The following is a 20,200-nucleotide window of genomic DNA, read 5'->3' on the forward strand; positions in this document are numbered from 1 at the left end:
TGACAGCATTGTTTACCTGCAAAACTGTAGAAAACACCACTGCACACAACAGAATGATTTATAAGGTAATATCAGTAATCTTTATATATACAAACAAAACTCTTAGCAGATATATGGAATAGTAAATATAATGACAACAGCAAAAATTTAATAAAATAAAATAAGAATAAAGCTAGCAAAATAACGTACAAAACCTTTATGAAGAAATCTGTAAATAAAACAGAAATGGACATGGACAAATGTATATCCGTGTACATTGTATCTACTTGTATGGATAGTATGTCTATTTTCTTAAATTTAATTTATAATTTATTACTATCGCAATAAAAATACCATTTTTTTCCCTGAAGTTAACCAAGTAGATTTAAACATTGATTTGGAAGATTAAATGATCTAGCATAGCCAGAAAATCCTGAAAACGAAGAGCTTTTGTGGAGGGCTAGCCCTTTGATACATGAAAACATAATAATAGCAAGTCTTTATGAATAAAACCGTGCTATTTATGCATAGGCAGACAGACAATGAAACAGAAGAGGAAACTCAGAAGTAAATAGATACAACTGTATACGGACAAGTAGAGAGTTGGCAGTTGAGGAGGAGAAAAGTAGACAGGATCAAGTTACTCTTGGGTTTTACAAAACAAGATGGAGCATTTTGGTGATGGACTGGCTATGGGGATGAGAAAGAGGGAGGTGTCGAGAGTGTTTCTCGGGTTTCTGGCTCATGTGGTGGGGTGAGGTGGCAAAAGGTACTACCTAATGCCCATTCTTAGTTACCTTTGGAATATTGGGAGTGCAACAGAAGCTCCCTTGTAGTTGCAAAAAAATGTAATAAACGAAAACACAATGTCATCTATAAGGATTATTGTGTTGATTTCATATGGACAATCACTTGTGCTGATTTCACATGTGCTGGCTTCATGATGAGAAATCTTGTGGCTTCTCAGTTTATTATACGTTATCCATACTTTATTCCACCTTATCTATGGTTGCTCGTGCTTGATTTCTTTTTTAGTCTTGTATGGGATATCTCAGAGAGCTTGTGTCTATTTTCAGCTTCTGGTACTTTCCAGGACTCGACTGCATGAGTGCGATCTTGTAGGTAGCCAGGAAAACCCTCTTTCCTTCGCACCAGACAAATTGTGGTTCTTATCTCCCTCCTCACTTGCTTGAGTTGCTAGCCATCACTTCATAGTTGCTTTCCTTTCTCCACTCTTGCTCCTGTCTGCTCCATCAAGCATTCTGTAGTCAGAGCGATGTTTCTAAATTAATCTTGCTACGCCCTCCTCAAAGACTTCAGTGATTCCTCATGCCTTCAGGATAAAATCCAAGCTGTGGCTTAGAAGGCTCCAGAGCATTCAGTCATCTCCGAAGGTCATTTTCTGAAACTTTGTACTTTGCCCATGGTGCCCTGACTCTGCTGAACACTATCTCTCTGTCTAGAATGACTAGCTAACTCCTTCTCATTTTTTGGCTCTCCACTCAGGTGTCTCCTTCTCCAGCAGCTTTCTTGACACCCTAGCTGGGATTTGGGACCTCTATTCCCGGTGTCACTAGCACTCTGTGCACCTATCATAACATCTTTGCTACTCGTCTTCCCTCCCCTGCGAGGCTGAGCTCCTTCTGAGAAGGGCGGTGACTCTGACACTCCTGTTCCTCAGCATGCAGCCCAGGGCCTGGCACAGAAGGGCCCTCAGCAGTTGTTGAATTTAAGGAGGAGGAAGAGTACAGTCCTATTTAGGCCCCGTTCATTTCTGTCTTTGTTCAAAACCCGTCCTCTCCTCCCTTCATTCTCAAACTCTCCTAAGCGTTCCCAAGCTGATTTATTTGTCACATGGCCATAAAATTACTAATTGGAAATGCTGGTGCCCAATTCATCCTGCTGGCATCTTCCCCGCTTATCCCATCTCAGTCCCTTGAAATTCCACATTACTAATGAACCACCACCCTTTGCAATAAATCTGCAAGTCATCAATATGGTCTAATTTTTTAAACATTTCTTTTTTTCTTTGGTGTTGGGTCACTTAAGGCCATTACGAGAGAGAAATAAAGTGGATTGTTGAAACATAATGATTAAAATATGAGACTGTCTTTTTATCTTCACACTCAGACAAGCTTGCTAATTGCAAGGTAAGGTTGGAGCAGCTTTAAACTTCTTGGCCACATGCAATATTTAGGAAGGAAAATGAATGAATGATTAACTTTTGGTAAATAAGAGAAGTGGAGGCACATTTCCACTGTTGCAATATTGTGAGACGAAAAAGAAAACTGCAGACCTCTAGTTGGTATAAAGAAAGATTAAACTCTGTTTTACTTGGAAGAATTACAAACTCAAATGGAATTCAGATATTCACTTGTGTTGTTAATTCAAAGTCATCTTTTGCAGCTTAACACACCTCCATTCTGATGACGTATTGAGGTTTGGTTTGCTTTGCCTCTCCCTCCTTAGGCGTGGGGAAGAGCCTCCACTGACCCTCCCAGAATGTCTTTCTCCCTCTCCCTACCTTGCTCTCTGCCCTGAGAAGCTGCCCAGTATGGACTTTCTCAACAACTTCCCTTGCTTTGAGAATTCTGTTTGCTCTGGACAATGGGAAACACTGGACAAGATGGGAGTCAGGAGAAGAGAGAGGTTGGGATGTTTACTGTCACAGCCAGTCCAAGGTGATGGCTATGTTTCTCCCTCAAAGGCCATGTCCTGTCTAGCAGCCCCCCGCTATGGACAGAATGGTGGCCAGGCTGTGGAACTGCGCCTCACCTTGCCCTTTCAGACTAAGGAGTGGTAAAGAACCTCCCAGTTGCCAGCCTTTGCTGGTTTTCTTGAACTCTGTTCTCACCTTGGTACATAATCCCAGCATTAAGTTTCCCCAGAATCACCCATTTCAGAGAGCCATTTGTTTCCTGGGACTCTGGCCAACATTCACATCAAAAAATTCAATTCCAGAACACCAGGTGTTTAGAGATCACTTCCTCCAAGTTCCTCACTTTGCAAAGGAAGAGACTGAAGCTCACAGAGAAAGGATGGCTTGCCACCTGCCATGTAGCTATTGACAGCATAGCCAAGACTGGAACCCACAGCTCTCGTATTTTCAGACTAGCATTCCTACTTTGGTGCCAAATGGCATGAATCAAATAATTGAGCTTCCTTATTAATAGCAACAATTACCACTATTATATTAGTTAGCTTTTACTGAGGGCTTCCTAGGCGGCGGGCACTGTGCTAAGTGTATTTGTTTATCAGCTTCAGCTCTCCCGACCGTGTGATGCAGTTCCTGCCTGTTTGCCAATGTTGTTGATCGGGAAACTCGAGCTAAATTGTGTGTCCCCAGTCACACAGCTTGGGGTAATGTGTGACAGCCCAGGATTCCCACCTGCATCTTTCTGACAAGAAAGTCATGTTTAGACCACCCTGTAACGTACCTTTGGCTAAGACCCATGATGTGGGCTGAATCTGAAACCGAATAATATCGAAGAGGCCAGAATAAAGGCCAAATGATGTTTAAGCCAAGGGAGCTGCCGAGAGCATGGAAAAGTTGTGGGGCCATATGGTCAGCTGGCAGGTGTGGAGTTGGTTCCCATGCTTCTCTCACCATTCAGTGGCTTGCCCCAGTGAAAATGGTGGTTCCAATGGGACGGACCATGCCAGAAAGCTTACCCTCCTCAGGCAGAAGCCCCTGGGAAAACAGGGGCTGACAGAAGCCCCTGGGAGATGCACAGGGAGTGGCCCAAGGTTGGGAGCCAAGCTGGAGTCCAGAGTCAGAACCGGGAAACTGTCCCAATCATGGGAACCAAGGATCTGGGAAGTACTTGGACATGATTCCACCAAAAGCTGTCTCTTTCACTCAAGGAATCTTAAAGAATTACACACAGCCACTGTCCATAGCTATTTTCCACATGATTAAATCAGTATTTGCTTAATAAAGAAAATCTGGTAGAAATGAGGAAGTGGAGAAAAGAAAATAAACTTTTTCAGCTCAGGAATGTCACCATGTTTGCCACAAGAGCCCGTGGTTTGGGACATTCATGTCTGGCGGGGAAAAGGGGATATCTCAGATGTGGGGTGTGGCAGAGAAGCTACCAAGGAGTGCACTGCCAAGTCCCTTCTGGGCCCCACACCTGGGCCTGCTGCCCTGTGGCTCCCCAAGAACTTTGGAAGCAGCAGGGAATGGGACACTCAGGATCCGTGCCAGCAGTGCCACCTTGAGCAAACCATGACTCTTTTCTGAGCTTCAGTTTCTGTAACTGTTAAGAGGAGCGTGGTCAGCTGAGCCTGTGCAGATCTCACCATCTCACAGCACCCTGTCCTCCAGCTGCATTTTTGCTGGAAAGCATGGCCCAGCTAGGGAATCCTGCAGAGCCAGCACACTGGGGTCCCCTCTCGCTGCTCACCAGGGCTCCCCTCATCTCATCTTTACCCAATTCTCTTGGCCAGGACCTCCCACACACCAGGGAAGCTGCAACCCTGGTAGGACCCGTGGATCCTGGGTTTCCTGGTGGTCGCCTTCCCAAGTCAGATTCCGATGCTGCCTTCTTTGTGAGGCTTCTTGGTGGATTCTCTTAGCACCAATCTGTGGTGCCAGGGGATGTCTAGATTAGGTCATGCACCTGCTCGAGGAAGCTGAATGTGTCCTCGCTGGTTCACTAAAACCATATTTCTTAGAAGTGAGGCCCTTACTGCTCAGCTGGCCCCAAAACACAAGCATGATGAGATCTCCCACAGGACCCCAGTAGTCCTGACTGAATGTTGATGTAGTCCCTCCTGGGGGACAGGGGTACAGCTGTGATCCTCAAGTGAGGAACTCAAGCTTCTGCGAGATCCCTGGTGGTAGAATGTCAGTAGTAGAGACTCCGCTTCCCCCACCTAGACATGCCTTCGATACACAGGCCCACTTCGAGCCCATAAGACAATGCTCAGGACACGAGCCCTTCCCGACCCTAGATCCCATGAACGAAAAGAAGGTGGGCATTTCCTTTCCACTGCTTTAAAAATGCTTCATGGGCTGGGCACGATTACACACCTGTAATCCTAGCACTTTGGGAGGCTGAGGTGGGTGGATCACTTGAGCTCAGGAGTTCCAGACCAACCTGGGAAACATAGCGAGACCTTATGTTTACAAAAAACACAAAAATTAGCTGGGTGTGGTGGCACACACCTGTGGTCTTAGCTACTTGGGAGGCTGAAGTGGGAAGATCTCTTGAGCTCGGGAGGCGGAGGTTGCAGTGAGCCAAGACTGCGTCACTGTGCTCCAGCCTGGGCTACAGCACAAGACACTGTCTCAAAAAAAAAAAAAAAAAAAAACAAAAACAAAATGCCTCTTGCCTCTGTCTCCTGAGACAGGAACACTTCCTGGGGTACTATAAGGGGAGAGTGAGATTTGGGGCCACACCAGTGTGAGGGTGAACACAGCTGTGTGACCACAGATAAGTCACTACATGTCTTGGGGCCTCTTGCTCAGCTATAAAATGGGGAAAGCAGATTTTAGGAGACCATGTATGTGAGCATGTGGACCAGTGTCTTGGCATTGTCCCAGGGATGGCTTGTGAACTCTACTTGGCTGAATCATCTGAACTTTTAGGAATCCCAGTTGTCTGGCCTGTTGAGGTTAACTACTCATGTGGTTCTGATTTACATAAGGGAAGATAAAAATGACAGCTACTCGGGAGGCTGAGGCAGGAGATTGCACCACTGCACTCCAGCCCGGGTGACAGAGCAAGGCTCTGTCTCAAAAAAAAAAAAAAAGGCAAAGCAAACTCAGAAGAGGAAAAAAGAGGTGGCTCCTGCTACCTGCCTTCTTGCCCTAGTATGCACAAGGATGCCACATGGGCAGGTAGACCCTCGGGGCAGAAAGGAGCCATAAAATTCCACTGTCTCAGCACTCGGAAAACAAGCCTTCAGCAAGCAGCCACTCTGCCTTTGGCCTTGCTTTGCTCTGACATCCAGGATCTAGCCAGTCACAGGGCGATCTGGGGTGGTGAACGTCCTGCCTACATCACAGTGTGGGGACAGGAGCTTTTCATGGGAGGCTCGTTTGCTGTAGGACATGCACTATTTGGGATGAAAACTCCTACTGGATTTCCAGGCCAGAGTCTTTCTGGTGCACCCGGGACTCTCCGGCCATGCTGTGGGTGTCCTGGAGGTCTGACAGCCTCACAGGTTCTGAGCTGCTTGTCTGCTCCCTCACTCCGAGCGCCCACCTCATGTGCCCTTTGACTGGACACCCACCAATGACTCCACTCTCCCGCCCCAGCCACCCCGCTTCACTGCAATTTGGAGTCTGTCCAGGTCCTCTGAGATGCCTCATAGGAGGGCTCTGTTTCTCCCCACAATCGGGCATGTGCTTATTAGTCATGGGATGAGCGGGTCATTTTGGAGCTTTCTATCCGAGGCAGGGGCTGTGGGGTTGATCTGTTTTGCTGCCTCAAGGCTTGGCAAGGCATGGGGAGGGCCACTGCTGGGCAGACCCACCTGGGCTTTGGTCAGGAGGGTGAGCGGCAGCCTGGGGATGCAGCTTCTCCCGCAGTCCCCCTTAGAGGCATGGGAGCAAGCTGCATGATGACAACCTGTTCCGGGAAACTCCTTTCCAAGCCGACTTCTTAGGAATGAGGTGCTGCTTTAGAAATCCACAGCAGAGACCAAACTGCCACTGCCCTGGCCACAGGGTCCAGCTGCAGATTAGGAAATGGGTGTAGGGCAGGAAGATAGAGAAATCAGTCCTGTCCTTTCCTAGTAATGATGCTGTCAGATGGGAGGAAGGAGCCTTGACTTCCCAAGCCCATCAGAGGCTTTAGGACAGGACTGGAGTCGGGATGCTTGACTTGGAGCCCATCTCGTACATCATCTTTGAACCCTTCTCAGCCTCCTGGAACGCTGGCAGTTGGTCCTTGGCATTTTGGTCCTTCTGCTGAGTTCTGACAGCCCAAGGCCATCTTCTCTCTGCCCCTCGCCTAGTCTGTTGCTGTGCATCCGCCCTCTCCTCCAATCACATCATGCCACGCTCCATGGTCTGGAACCATCTGCCCTCTGCTCCATCAGAATCTGCATCAGATCTTGTTGTAGGCTGCTCAGTTCCCTTCATACAACACATATAGCGCTAGCACTGTGTTCCTAGGCCTAAAGGCCCCACGTGAGTGAGACCTGGCCCCAGAGTGCCCAGTCACAGAAGCCCGTGGATTCTAGTGTGCAGTGGCCATAGCAACCTGAGGTGCCACCTTCCATAGGGCAGTGGCATAAGGATGCTGGGTCTCCCATGGGAGGTGGCTGGGCTTTGGAGGATGAATAGGAGTTCTAAAGCTAAGCATGGAAGAGTCCACATGGTATGTCTGGGGAAACACACATAGCTTGATGTTTTTCAAGTTGAGTGAAGGGACACCAGCTGGAGCCACAGTCTTACCACCAACTCACCGCATGTCTTGCTGGCCCTTTGCTTTCCTGAGCAGGTCTCTTCATCAGGGCTGACCCACTACACAGTCTGCAGTGTGGAGCTCCCAGACACCAGGGGAGGAAGGAGGGGGTCTGTGTGTGAGGCAGGGGGGCTTGGGCAGAAACCACCGACCCTGTCCTCAGGAGATCTAGAGAGCCCTTGCTGAGGACACGGGTGGGACAGCAATGCATGGACAGCAACGGGCTGAGAAGTTCACCTTTCTACCTTGCTTATGCTCCTCAAGGTCTCTGCATCTATATGAAGGGTCTGGAAATTGAGTCCAACCACTGTAACACATGGCTTTTTCCATTAGGAATGAGAGTGGGCTCCAGTCAGCTCTGCAGGAGCTACTGCCCCTGTTCTTACTTAACCGGAGCCCCAGTTGGGCACTTGGCCTAACCACTCATGAGCAGGAGCCAAGTTCATCACTTCTTGACTCCTCAGCTTTTAACACATTTGCTTCTTCAGTGAAACTTCTGGATTTGCAGGCAACAATATCCATCCTGGGCCTATCTCAGTGGTGGAAATAACATGGCATGGAATCACCCTGCTTTCCCCCAGGAGCATACCCCTGCGAGGCCCTAGTGTGTGTTCTTGGCCTCTGGACATTTTCAGGTGTTGCTCCTCTGCCTGGCTGGCTGCCGCTGCTCTTTCACCCTGCTGACAATGACTGGACTGTTCCATGCTCGTCAGCTCAGAGCTTCTGCCCAGCCTCTCCTCTGGAAGAATTCCCTGTCTCTCCCCTGTGTTTCCCCTCCCTTGGGACACCAGACTCACTCATGGTGATTGGCCAAGGCCATGTGGCCCCTCTACTAGTGGGCTTATTGGAAGGCAGGGACTAAATTAATTTGTAATTTATTCCTAGCATCAGTCTGGCTTAGAGAAGCTCTCTCAGTGTTGGTTGGAAGAAAAAACAAAAGGAAGGAAGGAGGGAAGGAAGGGAGGAAGTAAGGATGGGAGGGGGAACAGAAGCAAAGAAGGGAAGGGAAAGAAGGGAAAGAGAGGAAGCAAAGGAGGGAGCAGAAAGAAGACAGGAAGAGAAAGGAAGAAAGGAAAGGAAGGAGACCTTTGGTGACAACAGAAAGGCAAGGCTGCTTCAGTGCCTGAAGCACTTTACCCCAAGGCTGCTGGTGGCCTCCTACTGGGACATCCCCAATAGGTCCACATCTCTTATTTGGATCTGCTGGCTCCTGGCATCACCATCAGGCCAGGGCCCAGTGCCTGCCTCCTGGCACTGGACTACAGAGAAGGGGGTAGTGATGTTGGTCCCATTTGTAAGACCTGGTGCCATAGATGCCCCATGGAGAGTTCCATGGCACCTGTTAGGAGATGGGTGGCAGAGAGAGACTTTGCTATGCTTGATGTTCAGCCCCTTGGGAGGTGCCTCTGGGAGCTGGGGAGGATCTGCCTGAGACCAGCACACCAAAGACAACTGCAGCCCCAGCCTCCATGCCCGTCAGGGCCAGCAGTACAGCCTGGTGCCTCAGGCTGCTGGAAACCTCCCATTGGCTCCCTCCCCTTCCTTCCCAATCAATCAAGTGAACACCACACCCTGCCATGCTCAGACAGGGCTCAGCTTTCCCTCGTTTCCTAGATAGCCGCTGTCCAAATCCGGTATCGCTGTCCTCTGCCTGGATCTTCCCAGCCCTCCCTCCTGCCTCCCAGAAGCCAGTCCAGTCCCCTCCCCAGTGACAGTATGGTTCTTTGTGATAGGAAAAAATAAAATTCTTAAGAGTAAGAAAAGCATGCATAGAACTCTACTCCAATAAAGCCCCTTGGTCTAGGGCGAAAGCTGGGATCAGTCAGTAGCTCTGAATCGAGTCCACAGGAGCAGGCACACCTGTGCCCAGGTGCCACATCCGGACACAGTGCATCAGACCAGGAGCAACCACGGCTGCAACCCAATCCGCGGAGGTGTTTGGGTCCTGAAAAGCTCCCTTACACAGCACAGGAGTCAGGAAGATGTGGGGAGTGAAGCAGGGAAAGGCAGCCTTCCTGCATGTCCCTCTTCCCTCCCTCTCCTTGCTCTCCCCGCGCCGCCATCCCGGAGGAAGCTTCCTGATTGGTCAGATTTCAGAACTGCACTCTGGTGATGTCGCTGTGTGCCGAAAGGCTCCCGAAAGGAGTGAGTGAGAGCTGCCGGGGGACCTGCCCAGGGCCGACTCAGCGTCATGTACTCACTCTGCCTCCTCCCCTCGTCACCCACAGGGTCGAGATAAGAAGGGTTTGTGAACAGAGTCGTGGACGTGTGGGCTGGGAGGACGGCCCTGCTGGGCTTTGGGTTCGGCGGTCGTATTGGCCTTCTCTTTGCACGTTTTTTCTTTCTCCTTTGTTAACGGATGTGATGACACTTGTGTTCCTTTTAAGTTCCAAACCAGTTGAGAAATCTGATGCTGAAGTCAGGATGATAAAGGTCAACTTGCCTCATGGCTCAGCGCTGGGTTCCCTATCGCTCCCCCACTGCCCACCTGAACACAGTGAGCTGCCCTCAGTGAGCTCGGGTCTGGGAAGGCTCCAGCGCTTGGTTAGCTCTGAGATCAATGTAAGGAAGAGGGGAACAGGTCAGAGGCCCCACACTGTTAGGACAGTGACCAGAGAGGCCATGGAGTGAAAGCAGACAACTGATGACTGCAGGAGATGCCTGTGGAGATGGGGGAGCTGCTTCCTCTGTCCTCCTGACTGGATGACCACAGGGCAAGGTCGTCCCTGCTGGAGCCGGCAGTGGGGCAGTGTGCGACAGCTGCTCAGGCAAGGCACTGTGAGTTGGCCAGGCATGCGAGGGAGAGATTTTGTAGGTAACTAAAATTTGAGATGAGGAGCTTCAGTGAAAGGTTGCCCAGGGCTAAGTGTGGGGACTGTCAGCACAGAAAGGACAGTCTGAGGCGACGCACAGATGCCCAGAGCAGGACGTTACAGCACCAGTGTCCAAGAGGCAGTGTGGGATTCTCAGGCAGACTGCACATGCACCTACCCTGCCTAGACCAGGGCAGGAGGCATGATCCAGGTCCTGCCTCAGGACAATCAGCAGGTTCAGAAGCTAGACCCATTGGAGAGGTTCTCCACAGCCTGGCGGGAGGCCTGGAAGGACCCACATGGGCTCCCTTCTGGGTGTAATGTGTAATATAGAGGCAGGGAGACAATGTGAAGTCCGGACCAGGCCAGATTCTGCCTGCTGCTTCCCCTTGGATATTCACTCTTTCCTTAAACACTTACTGAATACCTCACCTGAGCCAGACAGTAAAAATACCATAGGATTTATGACCTAAACTGGGACATTTTGGGAAGGAGAGAGAATGCCAGTAATAATATGCTGGGATAACCAATGTGACCAGGCCTTTTCCTGGGATCTTGGCCTGGAAAGTTCATTCAGAGCTGCATGTTGCCCCATCTCCTGGCTATAATCAGATAGGCAGGTGTGAGCCCCAGAGGGGAAGGTGACGTGGGGGTCAGGCAGAGGGAACAGAGGCAGATGTGGGCACAGAGGGAGCACTGAGGAGGACTTGACCTTGACTGTGGCGGAGATACACAGAGGGCTGCATCTCAAGGACAGGGTTGGCCCCTCCAGTCTATGTGAGTGCGCAGCGGTGGTACTGGCATCTCTGACAGGTTAATGCGAGGGAGGCACACAGGAGCTCCTGGGTGCATTCAGGAACTTGTTGGTGGCTTGATGTTGATACAGGACATGGGGGCGGATGTCAAGGCCAGGGACGTGGGATGTGGGCAGTGTTTGTGTATGTGGGCAGTGTGGATCTAGGCACTAAGAGTCCTGTAGGTGAGTGGTTTAGACTTAACTCTAGGCAATCCAGAGTTGCAGAAGCATGTTTCAACACTAAGAACATGACTGAGGTACTCAGTCATCTGGGCCTTCAGTGTGCTCATCTGGAAGACGTTGCCTTCATACCACCTGGGTTCACTGAGAAGATGAACCAAGAATAATCATGAAACACTCTGCAAAAAGACCAAAGTAAGGCCAGAGGCTGTCATTATTCCGTATTCCACACTTCAAAACTCAGGCTTCTGTGCTGCTTGAGATGCAGAGGGCAACACAATTTCAAAAGTAGATTTAGCCTAAAGGGACCCCTCCCCTTCCAAGGAAAATGAACTAGGGAGGTGGGTGTCCTCCTGTCCCTTCCGAGGCCCACCTCTGGGCCCCTTCTGTCTGCTGCCCCCTTGGTCTGGCCGGGGAGCAGGGCTGCTCTGAGAAGGGGGACACCATGTAATATGTGAAGACCAGGGGCAGAGGCCAGCAACACTGTTTCTGCTTGACCTCCCATTCCTGACAGTGGCCTCCTTGTGCCCCTAACAACCAGGCAGTGTCCTGCCCCTGGGCCTTTGCACTCACTCTTCTCGCTGCCAGTCATGTGTCCATCTGGAGTTTGCTCCCTCACTTCCTTCAGGTTTTTACTCAATGGTTACCTTCTCACTGGGCCTTTCTTCATCACCCTGTCTCCTTCATCCCCCTTTCCTGATGGTTTTTCTTCTTTACACTTATCAGCATCTAACTATATTCAACATTTTGCTTACTTATATCACATCTATGATCTGTCTCCTTTATAGTAACATAACATGAATCTCACAAGTGTGGGGATTTTTGCCTGTTTGTCAGCTGCACTGTAACCCAGGGAATGGAGGAGTGCAGGAGGGAGCCAGAAACATTGTTGGTTGAATAAATGAATCCGTCCTTCCCATTCTGGAAGAGGGGTATCCAAACCAACTGTAGTATGAAATTCACACAACAGCTGAGATTTGCTTTCCTTTTATTTGTGGCACTAAAAGACAAGTAGTAGACAGCTGTGATGAAGAGCAATTGGCTGGCAGCTCGTGCCTCACCAAGAGTTTAGCAACGTTCATCAGTGAATGCAAAACAGCTTCCATTCTACCTGAGGCCCAGATCTGAGATCGCTGTGAGACATTCAAGTGACCTCACCATACTTGTTTTCTCACTCAGACACAGATTTTATTTCATCAACACATCTTGATTTCTACTACTGTTTTTTTCAATATAACAAAATGTTTTAGAGATATAGATATGAAAAACTACTGCTGTAGTTAAACCTCATTACAAATATTGGTGACTGGGCACCATGTGCTAGGAGAAGACCACGATATCATACAAAGGGAGCCAACGAGCTGTTGGCAAATGTGTCAAGTCTGAACCAAAATTGTGACGCTCTCAGCGCAACTTTGATCTGAACTCTGTGATAGGCGGGCATCCAACATCCCTGCTCCTTGACCCTCTGCAGGATTCCAGAAGGCTCCTAGAGAAGTTACCAGGCTCTGTACACAGACACCATGGAGGAGGCCTATATCACTTCATAGCCTGGGGAACAGATGTCCATGTGGGGCACTTCCCATCCACTCCAGTGGTGTTGTGACCTCAGCCACCCGCCACCCTTGGAGGACTCAGGCATGCCCTGGCCACATGATCACGTAGGATTGTTTTCTGGGTGGTAATAGTTGATTTTAAGAAGCTCAGTTGGTCAGATCATGGACTATGACCCTCTGTGAAGTGTTAGCCCCAAATATTTGAGGAAGAAGAATCCAGTAGTTTTACTACCTATCAAAGCTACCTTTGAAAAGCCTCCCAATGTTTTCTTTTTTTCCTTACTACCAAAACATACACACACAGCATCACGGAGCATATCACATTCAGATTGTTCCAACTGATTCATATTTTTTTTCTAAAATTCAAAAGATCTTAAATCAGTAAGTGGTTTCATCCATCTGCATGTGGTAAAAGTCTCAAAGGTCCAAAATCAGTCTAAGGCATGATTCTTTTCACTTTGCCCATAAATATAATTAAGTGTGAGTGCTGGGCTCCAGCATTTATAGTCCCATTAACCTGCCAACAAGAATCATTTATTAGCAACTTAAGATATTCAGAGGCAAAACACATTTCCTTGGCACATGAGCTGCGCAGCAACGCAGCATCTTCTCCTTTCCTTTCGAGCTGTTATACAGGAACACACCGAAAATCAACTGTGCACATTTTGGCCTGTAGACAAGAAAGTAACACCAAAACTTGATGTTCCTGGCTATGCAGACTCCTTGAGTGATGCCTGTGGGCATCTTACAGGTGGGTTTCTGCAATTCTCTGGCCTCTGTTCATTCACACGAGCAAGGGCACCTGCAGGGAAGAGAGATTCACAGTTATTTGGTATCTGTCAATAAGCCCAGGATGCAGATCTTCCAGTGCTAGAGAGCTCTGTGCACAGCTACTCCTGCAACAGTACTCCTGGAACCCCCCTCCCAGTTCCTCTGACCTCCAGAAAGGAGGCTGTGATCAGGGCTGTCCTCATAGACCTTCTCATGCTCCAGCTTCCTCGTAAAGGCTGCCAGGGAAGGATGACTAGCAGGATGCAGAGGCCCAAGGTCAAGGGAACTGGGAGGTGGGCCCTGGGGTTCTGGTCCAGACAGAGGACACTGCCTCTTGGGTTGTGTGGGTGTGTGTCTGAAGACTTGCCCTCTGCTCAGGTGGGCCTGAGAAGATTGTGACTAACATTTGATGTGGGGCGAGTTACCCTCTGTAACTTCAGTTTCTTCATCTTTATATTGGAGACATACCCATAATAATGACAATAATAAATTGCTTGTTTGGTTAAGCTGATGTTTTAATCAGTGGACTTGTGTCACGCTTGAAATGGCGTCTGGCACATGGCAAGCACACAGGAAGTATTCTAGGTACTTTCCATGTGGTGATGGTGGTAATTGTGGTGGTGGTGGTGGTGATGGTGGTGGTGGTGGCAGTGATGGTGGTAACTGTGGTGGTGATGGTGGTGGTGGCAGTGGTGATGGTGGTGGTAATCGTGGTGGTGATGGTAATCGTGATGGTGGTGGTGGTGGTGGCAGTGGTGGTAATCGTGGTGGTGATGGTAATTGTGGTGGTGGTGGCAGTGATGGTGGTAGTAATCGTGGTGGTGATGGTAATCGTGGTGGTGGTGGTGGCAGTGGTGATGGTGGTGGTAATCGTGGTGGTGGTGGTGGTGGTGGTGGTGGCAGTGGTGATGGTGGTGGTAATCGTGGTGATGGTGGTGGTAATCGTGGTGGTGGTAGTGATGGCAGTGGTGATGGTGGTGGTAATTGTGGTGGTGGTGATAGTGGTGGTGGTGGCAGTGATGATGGTGGTAATTGTGCTGGTGATGGTGATGATGGTGGTGATGGTAATTACGGTGGTGGTGGTGGCGGTGGCAGTGGTGATGTTGGTGGTAATCATGGTAGTGGTGGTGGTAGTGATGGTGGTGGCAGTGATCATGGTGGTAATTGTGCTGGTGATGGTGGTGATGGTAATTGTGGTGGTGGTGGCAGTGGTGATAGTACTCGTGGTGGTGGTGGTGGCAGTGATGATGGTAGTAATTGTGTTGGTGATGGTGGTGATGGTAATTGTGGTGGTGGTGGTGGTGGTGATGGTGGTAATTGTGCTGGTGATGGTGGTGATGATGGTGATGGTAATCGTGGTGGTGACGGTGGTGGTGGCAGTGGTGATGGTGGTAATCGTGATGGTGGTGGTGGCGGTGGTGATGATGGTGGTGATGGTAATCGTGGTGGTGGTGGTGGTGGTGGCAGTGGTGATGGTACTCGTGGTGATGGCGGTGATGATGGTGGTGACGGTAATCGTGGTGGTGATGGTGGTGGTGGCAGTGGTGATGGTAATTGTGGTGGTGGTGGTGGTGGCGGTGGTGATGGTGGTAATTGCTGGTGATGGTGGCGATGGTAATCGTGGTGGTGATGGTGGTGGTGGCAGTGGTGATGGTGGTAATTGTGCTGGTGATGGTGGTGATGATGGTGGTGATGGTAATTGTAGTGGTAGTGGTGGTGGCAGTGGTGATGGTGGTAATGGTGGTGGTGGTGGTGATGGTGGTGATTGTGCTGGTAATGGTGGTGATGATGGTGGTGATGGTAATCATGGTGGTGATGGTGGTGGCGGCGGCAGTGGTGATGGTGGTGGTAATCATGGTGGTGATGGTAATCGTGGTGGTGGCAGTGATGATGGTGGTAATTCTGGTGGTGATGGTGGTAATCGTGGTGGTGATGCCAGTGATGGTGATGATGGTGGTGGCAGTGGTGCTAGTGATAGTGGTGGTGATGGTGATGATGATGGTGGTGGTGATGCAGACCTTGCCCTGTGCATGCTCTCTCACACCTCCCTTGCATCAATCTTACAGATGAGAAAGTGAAACTCCAAGGCCCAGAAGAACTGGGAGGGTCGACACAACTCGGGTCTGTCTGACACTGGGCACACTTGCCCTTTTCCCGATGCTCCTCCATATCCCTCTCTTCTCTAGGTTCCCTCGGGCCCTCTTCCTGAACTCCCATGGCAGGGATTTAACATCTACTTCAAGCCTGTCCAACCCTTGGCCTGGGACCACTTTAAATGTATCCCAACACAAATTCATCAACTTTCTTAAAACATTATGAGGGCGGGCACAGTGGCTCACACCTGAAATCCCAGCACTTTGGGAGGCCAAGGTGGGCGGATCACCTGAGGCTGGGAGTTCGAAACCAGCCTGACCAACATGGAGAAACCCCATCCCTACTAAAAATAAAAAATTAGCTGGGCGTGGTGGCTCATGCCTGTGATCCCAGCTACTCGGAAGGCTAAGGCAGGAGAATAGCTTGAACCCGGGAGGTGGAGGTTGCGGTGAGCTGAGATCGCGCCACTGCACTCCAGCCTGGGCAACAAGAGAGAAACTCCACCTCAAAAACTACATATATATATATATATGATTTGTTTTGTAATTTTTTTAAAGCTCATCAGCTATCGTTAGTATACTTTATATGTTGTACAACACAATTTGTCTTCCAGTGTGGCCTAGGGAAGCCAAAAGATTAGACACCTCTGATCTACTTGTACAAACACAGTGCTCCACTTAGCCAGATGCTTCCTGAGGGCCCCACTTATTAATAGGGGGAGTGTTACAGTCTGAATGCTTGTGTGCTCCCAAATTTCCGTGCTGAAATCCTAACCTCCAAGATGGTGGTATTAGGAGGTGGGACTCTGGAATCTGATGAGGTCATGGGGGTTGAACCTCATGAAGGGATTGGTGTCCTTATCAAGGAGGCACCAGGGAGCGTGTCTGCCCTTCCATCACGTGATATGACGGGCAAGACTCATGGAACTCATGATGTGGAAGGAGAGGCAAGCACGCAACAAAAGCCACACCAATTGCTAGAGAAATTAGAGCTGTGGTTTGCATTATGAAGGAAAAATTATGGGATGCTCTATTGGGAACCTAATCTAGACTGAGGGAGGCTTTCCTTCTGAAGATGTGAGATTAATCAAGGAACAAAGGGATAAGTCAGGAATGAGCTGGTCAAATGTGGGGAACAGCTCTGGAGGAGAAGAGAACAGCATTTGCTGGCCCTGAGGGTGGTCACTGCGGTAGGTGTGCTTCTCCCAACATGTTCCTCCCCATTCTACTTGCAGAAGAGGCAGCTGACTCAGTAGAGCTGCAACAAGCAGAACAGTCACATGCAAAGAGTCTGCAAAGACAGAACTGACCCCTGGGTCTCAGGACAATTTCACATTAACCAAAGCATACCACAGGTTTACATTAGGAGCAACCAAACCCAGGGGTGATGCAACTGTACTTTGAGTCACATTCACCTACTGATAGAAACTGCTATTCCCTAGTCACAGCAAGTTGGAGTTCTCCAATGCACATGTGAGGACCTGGGGCTTAGATGAAAGGAGAGTTGCTGTGTTTTTTCTCTTTCCTGGTTTGGGGCCTCCTGTTACTTTTACATGTCTAATCATTTCTCACAAGGTCTATGGTCAAGGCCAAGTGTCATGACGCGTGTGGCCTGCGTCAATTAATTCCTGCCATGGGAAAACAGGCACCTGAGGGCCCAGACAAGAGACTGGAACTCAGTTCAGTGGGATGTTTCCCAAAGCAGCCAGGAGCTGATAAGGTGTCTGGGCCCAGCAGCAGCAGGATCTACGGAAGGGCTGGGAGAAGTCACTTATGATGTCTGTGCCCCATTTTCGCACCTGTCAAAGGGGAGCTATGACCTTGACTTCCAGGAAGGTGTTGGGGTAGATGCTTGCCCTGCTGCCCTCCTGGGAGGAAAGATCCACAGGTCATCGGGATTAGCCTGTCCCAGCTTCTTTTGAAAAGTTTCTAAGGTCAATAAAAGACTCCGCACCCCCGCCCCCTTCCTCTGGCTGAGAGCTCCTGAGGGCACAGATGATGCTTCTTTCGTCTATCACAAGCAGCTCCGACAGTGCCCGGACCCTGGTAGGTTCTCCGGAAATGCTTGTGGAATGAAGCACTAGACATGAATGTTTTAAATATACACATGGATTAGGAGGGTACTTGTTGTACATTCCAGGCCTTCTGAAATAATGCATTTAAAACAGATCGACAAAGACAGTCAGACGCATACAGCTTTGCCTTTAATTTGAACGCAGGGCTGAGTGGAAGCAAGTACTGAGTGTGGGGTGGGGTAGGGGCAGATCTGAACACTGCCTTCAGGAGGAGTGGGTGTTCCACCGAGGAAGTGGGTACACATGCAGCCGAGCTGCAAATGCTCTTATTTGGAGCTGGAGGAGAAACACAGCTGGAAGTTTCTCTGGCAGCCACAAATACAGAGGCAGAGACATTATTGGATTCACACCATGAAGGCAAGTGTAATTTCAATTGCCTTGAAAAATGGCAAAGTCACTGTTAAGGTAATTATTCCTCCTACATCAAATTTACCCTTTTGTATTTGATCATGGGCAGCATTACTCCCAATGTGAACCTTGTGTATTACAGGTTGGGTGACCAATCACCCAGTTTGCCTGCGACTGTCCCAGAATACCTTCCCAGCATAGCTGGGCACCCTCATTAAAAGGAGGAGGCTGCACTGCTATGGGGAGGAGGAGAGCCTGCAGATTCATGCACTGCAGTGCTGGCAAAGCCAGGGACACCCCTCCATTCCAGGATATGCTCCCAGCAATGCTGTTCTGGAGCCCTCGCTGAACACCCAGAAGACCCAGGAAACTCTACATCTACTGAGAACCTATGGAGAACCGATGAACACTGCACACAGCGGGAGCCCCTGAATTTACTGTATTTTCCTCAAGGTTAGCATAGCTTTTAACATTTTTCTTTTTTAAAAAAATTTCATTTATTATTATTATTATTATTATTATTTATTTATTTTTTTTTTTTGAGACGGAGTCTTGCTCTGCCGCCCGGGCTGGAGTGCAGTGGCCCGATCTCAGCTCACTGCAAGCTCCGCCTCCCGGGTTCACGCCATTCTCCTGCCTCAGCCTCCGGAGTAGCTGGGACTACAGGCGCCCGCCACCTCGCCCGGCTAGTTTTTTTGTATTTTTTTTTTTAGTAGAGACGGGGTTTCACTGTGTTAGCCAGGATGGTCTCGATCTCCTGACCTCGTGATCCGCCCGTCTCGGCCTCCCAAAGTGCTGGGATTACAGGCTTGAGCCACCGCGCCCGGCCTCATTTATTATTTTTTAAAGAAAAGGATCTTGCTCTGTCACCCAGGCTGATGCAAGTTCAGTGGTATGATCATAGCTCACTATAGCCTTGAACTCCTGAGCTCAAACAATCCTCATACCTTCACCTCCCAAGGAGCTGGAACTACAGGCCCATGCCACCACACCTGGCTCATTTCTATATTTTGGAGAGATGCGGGTCTTGTTATGTTGCCCAGACTAGTCTCAAACTCCTAGCTTCAAGCAATTCTCTTGCCTCAGCCTCCCAAAGTGCTGGGATTACAGGTGTGAGCCACTATGCCCAACCAGCATAGCTTTAAAAGTCCAAAAGGTGAAATAAAACTAAATCATAAGAGGCAAAGTCCATATAATGTGATGTTCGCATGCCATGACATACACCAAAGTGCATTTACTACAAAGACAATATAACCTCCAGGATCCATGCATAGCAGAAAAGTGTCATCTAACCAGGCTTGTTAAAAAAATTGTAATTCATTTCCCGAATTGCAAATGTTTCCCATGACCACAGGTCTACTCTCAACACAAATGAGCAGACAGGGCAAACTGCTAGGAAATGCAGTTGGTTAATGCCTTCAAGAGAATGAATCGCTGGTCCAGGTGAGGCCACCTTGGCCCCCTGCACCTGAGTCTCACTGATGAATGCTGAACAGAGGTCAGGAGGGCAGGTCGATCACCCAGTTCCTGTCCTCCTAGGGCAGGCTTCTTCAGCAGATTTTTTTGTGGTTCTGTGATAAAGAGTCAAGTGCAGGAAGGCTCTGGGATCACCGGGCATGGCAGTAATAATGAGACTGAGGGGAACGTGGTTTCCAGCGCAGGACTCCGCCGAGGAACTCAGGGCCCAGCTTTCAGCCCGGGAGCATCTTGTAAATGGCGCGGGGCATCAAAACCTCAGAAATGCCACATAAATATTAATTGCCTAGAACTTTCCAGGGTGGATAAGGCAGACCACACGACTCAGACTAATCCAAGAAACAATCAAAACCTGGACTTTTGAATGCCCTTTGAAGCAGCTGGCAGATGGCTGAGACTGTGCGAGAAGCACAAGCCCGGCTCCCGCCCTGGCCAGCCCTTTATGGCTGCGGTGACCTTTCCCTCCAAGCATGCCCGGGCCTCGCGCGGCACCAACGCCCACGGCCTCGTCCAGGCCTGGCCTCTCTCTCTCTGTGGCCTGTGCATTTCTCCTCGTTTTCTGTCTCACAGCACAGCTTCCTCTGTTCTTTTGGGCTAGTCCCAAACTTATTTTTTTTTTCCTTTCTGGAAGGCAGAAGAACGCATTCTCAGAAGCCAAAAGTCCTAGTGTTAAATTTATCTCCTCCACTTGCTGT

General features: G+C 49.4%; 1 protein-coding gene across 4 annotated transcripts in view; it reads right to left on the minus strand.

Moving 5' to 3' along the window:
• Window positions 1-12,159: 12,159 nt before the first annotated feature.
• The window catches only part of COBL (cordon-bleu WH2 repeat protein), a 310,164-nt gene continuing 302,123 nt past the window's right edge, over window positions 12,160-20,200 (minus strand). For all 4 annotated transcript variants that reach the window (XM_010357527.2, XM_010357523.2, XM_010357526.2 and 1 more), the window contains one exon: window positions 12,160-13,544. In XM_010357527.2, coding sequence (XP_010355829.2) covers window positions 13,527-13,544 — 18 coding nt within the window. In that variant the 3' untranslated portion in view covers window positions 12,160-13,526. The remainder of the gene's footprint in view (window positions 13,545-20,200) is intronic.

This window comes from Rhinopithecus roxellana, chromosome 6 (genome assembly GCF_007565055.1).
Source record: "Rhinopithecus roxellana isolate Shanxi Qingling chromosome 6, ASM756505v1, whole genome shotgun sequence".
NCBI lineage: Eukaryota > Metazoa > Chordata > Mammalia > Primates > Cercopithecidae > Rhinopithecus > Rhinopithecus roxellana.